The 5,686-nt window shown below is 41.7% G+C and overlaps 1 protein-coding gene across 1 annotated transcript; it reads left to right on the plus strand.

Moving 5' to 3' along the window:
• The first annotated feature begins 3,860 nt into the window (after nt 1–3,860).
• On the plus strand, nt 3,861–4,658 carry LOC142862575 (malignant T-cell-amplified sequence 1-like). The gene has a single exon (XM_075995567.1). It carries the CDS (start codon nt 3,977–3,979, stop codon nt 4,520–4,522), a length of 546 nt encoding a protein of 181 aa, XP_075851682.1. The 5' UTR covers nt 3,861–3,976; the 3' UTR covers nt 4,523–4,658.
• Nucleotides 4,659–5,686: the final 1,028 nt, after the last annotated feature.

Below are 5,686 nucleotides of genomic sequence, written 5' to 3' on the forward strand. Positions count from 1 at the left end.
AAAAAACAAACAAGCAAAAAAAAAAAAAAACCAAAAAACACCCTTCCTACTTAACATAGCCAACCGCAAAGTTCATCCCAGGCACAACTATTTAACATCATGAATTTCACAGTGTAATAAAGGGAATGGCCTAGAGAGAGGGAAAAAAAGTAAAGGACAGAAAGATTTTGTGTCCTTTTAAAACTTCCCCCCCATCCCCTGATTTTGGAAACTTGTACTCTGGCCTCTATCCCCAGGTTGAATTAAATCTTTTCTTAAAACTCCCGAGCAGTCCCCAGCCCCACATGCCTTGTTTTTGGCCCAGCTGAGACCAGTGACATGATTAACCACAATAATAGCTAAAGCGGAGCACCCTCCCTCTATGTATTTTTTAACATATTTATTTATTTATTTATTCATTCATTCATTCATTCATGTATTCATGCATGCATTCATTTAATTTTTTGAGTCAGAGTCTCACTTTGTTGCCTAGGCTTGAGTGAGTGCCATGGAATTTTCCTGTCCTGGAAGAAATGCAAGTTGATCGTGACGGTTCCAAACCATCTTCCAGTTTCCCTGAGTCAGAAACACGGTGAACACGGTGTATTCGACCGTGTGTCTGTGTGCGTGCACGTGGGTGTCTGTCCTTATTCCTTCTGGGCACCTCGCTCTTTGGTCTTACAGAGTCAGACTTCCTTGGTCGTGGACTGAGGCCGAACGGCCTTAGCGATCGGATTGAAGGGACTTGACTACAGTAACCCGGGTCAGGGAAATTTTATTGATTCCAAAGTATACTTTTCTAAATGAATAGGGTGAGCCACACATTCCCTTGGGGCTTCTGTCAGTGGATAGGTGTCCGGGACGGTCCTCCTGCAGCTTGTTGTGGTAGCTAAACATTCAGGAGAGGAAAATCATTCATTTCCCTAATGATCCTAGATGAGTCTGCTGAATTTTTTATGATGTCGTGGAAACATATAAAACACCCTTCCTACTTAACATAGCCGACCGCAAAGTTCCTCCCAGGCACAACTATTTAACATCATGAATTTCACAGTGTAATCGAGGGAATGGTCTAGGGAGAGGGAAACAAAAAATAAAGGACACAGAGACTTTGTGTCCTTTTAAAACTTTCCCCCCCACCCCCTGATTTTGAAAACTTGTAGTCTGGCCTCTATCCCCAAGAGGAGTTAAATTTTTTCTTATAACTCCCAAGCGAGCGGTCCCCAGCCCCACAGGCCTTGTTTTTGGCAGAGCTGAGACCAGTGATATGATTAACCACAACAATGGCTAAAGCAGAGAACCCTCCCTCTATGTATTTTTTAACATACTTTTATTTATTTATTTATTTATTTATTTATTCATTCATTCATTCATTCATTCATTCATGCATTCATGCATGTATTCATTTAATTTTTTGAGACAGAGTCTCACTTTGTTGCCCAGGCTACAGTGAGTGCCATGGCCTCAGCCTAGCTCATGGCAACCTCAACCGCCTGGGCTCAAACGATCCTCCTGCCTCAGCCTCCCAAGTAGCTGGGACTACAGCCATGCGCCACCATGCCTGGCTAATTTTTCTTTCTATATATATTACTTGGCCAATTAATTTCTTTCTATTTTTAGTAGAGATAGTGTCTTGCTCTTGCTCAGGCTGGTTTGAACTCCTGACCTCGAGCAATCCTCCTGCCTCAGCCTCCCAGACAGCTAGGATTACAGGTGTGCTGGGACTGAGAGAAATTTTTATTTCTCCCTCTCTGCTTATCTCTTTTATTCTGTCTATAGCAGATATATATATGTGTGTGTGTATATATATATATATATATATATATATATATATATAGAGAGAGAGAGAGAGAGAGAGAGAGAGAGAGATGAATGTATCCATTGCATTTCCTACCCTTTAGGCGACTATGCCTCAGCAGGGCCATGTGAATTGACAAAGTTCACCTTGCTAACAAATAAAACGCTGGGGTTCAAACTCTCAGTTTTCCCAATAAAGCATGTCCCCCTACCAACCATACTGTGCCACCTCTGACAGTATATGCCCCACAGAGGAGAGCCCTGGAGGCTGTGCTTGGATACACAGAGCCAACGGGTGCAGATCGTGGAGTCTGTGCTTTGCAGTCATTCTAGAGGCACATGGAGCCATTCAAACTGCTTGTGAAGAAAAATACCACATCCTAGGGAAACAGAGACATCTGCTATGGACAGGTAAAATTTAGGGAAAGGAATGAAACGTCTCCTCCTCTGGCAATGCTTTCTGGTCAGATACCGACCCCTTAGAGTCACAGATTCGCATACATCCTTTAATGTAAGGGTCGTGGACAAGTCACTCTTTGCAACTTTCCCAAGTTCCTGGGATACATCCTACTTAGGAAGATGATCGCTTCTAGGGAGGCACCAGCCTTACAGAACTACACAAACACAAGGGAAACCCACTCGTCTCCATTGTGGAAGTCAAGATAAGCTTTTATGAAATCCACTAAAGCCACACAAGAAGTAAAATATGATCATACTGGTAGATGCAATTTTAATCTTAGAGCAGTATGCGTGGTACTCCTTGTCATCTTAGATACTGTCAACAGAAAGCATTCGGTGGATAAACAATCTCCAGCAGCTTTTCTGCAGAGATGAACCAACCTGTGTGTGTGTGTCTGTGTGTGTGTGTATAGGGGGGAGATGATAAATAATGAGGATTGAGAACCAGATAAATGACTGAAAAAAAATACTTCCTGTTTCCTTAATACAAGCATTCATTTAAAGGGTATACCTGTAGACCTAGGTGGAAAATGGAAGCAAGCTTTACAACAACAACAACAAAAATCGCTGTGAGCCCTGTCACAGTGTGTCTTCTTGTCTGGCTGACACTGGCAGCGGTAGTTAGGTGTCACCTAGTCGCCACTTTGATCACACATGGTGATGGGTAAAGTCAGGCCATGTTGGGAGCTTAAGAGGGGACCCCACCCCCACCCCAGCTGTGGAGGTCGGCTCTCAAATCTCCTGCAGTGTAGAACATGGTTCTTCCTGGGCCTGCCAGCCCTGAGGCGGCTCTAGCCTCCAGCGGGTCTCTGTCCACCCCACCCACTCTGTTGTCCCCTGGAGGCGCCCCTCCTGCCACTCCCTCCCTGCCTCCCCTCCCTCACAGTAGCCCTCTGCCCAGGTTTTTTCTTTTTTCTTTTCCTTCTTTCTGTTTTATCTTGGTTTTTTGTTTTTTTTTATGTTTATGGAATATCGTTTAAAATTTTATTTTTTTTATTTTATTTATTTAGTTATTTATTTTTTCTTTGAGCCAATAAGATTCTGCCTAATCGTTTAAAAATTTAAATCACAGAATGAATTCTACAACAACTTGTGGCTTTTTATCATAGGCCGAGAACAATGTATTTTCTCTTACTGTGAATTTTCCTGTCCTGGAAGGAATGCAAAGTTGATCGTGACGGTTCCAAATCATTTTCCACTTTCCCTGAGTCAGAAAGACTGTGAACACGGTGTATTCGACCCTGTCTCTGTGTGCGTGCACGTGGGTGCCTGTGCTTATTCCTTTTGGGCACCGCGCTCTTTGGTCTCACAGAGTGGGCCTTCCTTGGTCGTGGACTGAGGCCGAATGGACTTAGCGATCGGATTGAAGGGACTTGACTACAGTAACCAGGGTGGGGAAAATTTTATTGATTCTAAGGTATACATTTCTAAATGAATAGGGTGAGCCACACATTCCCTTGGGGCCTCTGCCAGTGGATAGGTGTCCAGGACGGTCCTCCTGCAGCTTGTTGTGGTAGCTCCACATTGAGGAGAGGAAAATCATTCATTTCCCTAATGATCCTAGATGAGTCTGCTGAATTTTTTATGATGTCGTGGAAACATATAAAACACCCTTCCTGGACAACAGCTCCGACTGTCAGTGCCGGCCTTCCTCGTGTAAGGGGATCTGCCGGACCCTTACTAATTCAATTTCTTTCCCATTCCGGGCCCTTCCCTATCGTTGCCCCCTTCACCTTGGATCATGTTCAAGAAATTTGATGAAAAGGAAAATGTGTCCAACTGCATCCAGTTGAAAACTTCAGTTATTAAGGGTATTAAGAACCAATTAATAGAGCAATTTCCAGGTATTGAACCATGGCTTCATCAAATCATGCCTAAGAAAGATCCTGTCAAAATAGTCCGATGCCATGAACATATAGAAATCCTTACAGTAAATGGAGAATTACTATTTTTTAGACAATTACAGGGGCCTTTTTACCCAACCCTAAGGTTACTTCACAAATGTCCTTTTATCCTGCCACACCAGCAGGTTGATAAAGGAGCCATCAAATTTATACTCAGCGGAGCAAATATCATGTGCCCAGGCTTAACTTCTCCTGGAGCTAAGCTTGACCCTGCTGCAGTAGACACCATTGTGGCTGCCATGGCAGAAGGAACACAGCATGCTCTATGTGTTGGAGTCATGAAGATGTCTGCAGAAGATATTGAGAAAATCACCAAAGGAATTGGCATTGAAAATATCCATTATTTAAATGATGGGCTGTGGCATATGAAGACATATGAATGAGCCTCAGAAGGAATGCACTTGGGCTAAATATGGATATTGTATCGTATCTGTGTTTGTGTCTGTGTGTGACAGCATCAAGACAATGCCTCTGTGGTTATGCTGAATAAATTCAACAAATGCTAAAAGAAAAAAAAAAAAAAAACCCTTCCTACTTAACATAGCCAACCGCAAAGTTCATCCCAGGCACAACTATTTAACATCATGAATTTCACAGTGTAATAAAGGGAATGGTTTAGAGAGAGGGAAAAAAAAATAAAGGACAGAAAGATTTTGTGTGCTTTTAAAACTTCCCCCCCACCCCCTGATTTTGGAAACTTGTAGTGTGGCCTCTATCCCCAAGTTGAGTTAAATCTTTTCTTAAAACTCCCGAGCGAGCGGTCCCCAGTCCCACAGGCCTTGTTTTTGGCCAAGCTGAGACCAGTGAAATGATTAACCACAATAATGGCTAAAGGGGAGAACCCTCCCTCTATGTATTTTTTAACATACTTTTATTTATTTATTTATTTATTTGTTTGTTTGTTTGTTTATTTAGTTATTCATTCATTCATTCATTCATTCATGTATTCATGCATGCGTTCATTTAATTTTTTGAGAGAGAGTCTCACGTTGTTGCCCAGGCTAGAGTGAGTGCCATGGCGTCAGCCTAGCTCATGGCAACCTCAGCCGCCTGGGCTCAAGCAGGAATACAAAATGTGTTCCATAAGAATCCACTATGATGTGAAAACATTTCATTCACAAAAAAAAAAAGATTCTCTTCCTCCTTTTATTGGTAGTTCTGAACATTAGCTTTTTTTTTCCCCCCATGGGGTCAAAAGGTACCTAAGTATATGATTTCAAGTGGAAAAATAGGGGACAGAAATCAGGTATTGGCAGTTTTTCCACTTTTATTTGTGTGTGACTTTTTAAAATAAATGCAGGATGTGAAGCATTAATGCAAGTCAAATGTTTCAGTGAACAAGTTTCAGCAGTTCAACTTTATAACAATTATAAATAAACCTGTTAAATTTTTCTGGACAATGCCAGCATTTGGATTGTTTTAAAACAAGTAAATTTCTTATTGACAGCAACTAAATGGTGTTTGTAGCATTTTTTTTTTATTTCGGCATATTATGTGTTTGTAGCATTTTTATCATACAGTAGATTCCATCCATTCACTATACTTTT

The sequence above is a fragment of the Microcebus murinus genome, chromosome 20 (genome assembly GCF_040939455.1).
Source record: "Microcebus murinus isolate Inina chromosome 20, M.murinus_Inina_mat1.0, whole genome shotgun sequence".
Taxonomy (NCBI): domain Eukaryota; kingdom Metazoa; phylum Chordata; class Mammalia; order Primates; family Cheirogaleidae; genus Microcebus; species Microcebus murinus.

Excerpts from the sequence above, each read along its gene's own strand:
- LOC142862575 (XM_075995567.1), top strand. The coding sequence starts at position 3,977 with ATGTTCAAGAAATTTGATGAAAAGGAAAATGTGTCCAACTGCATCCAG.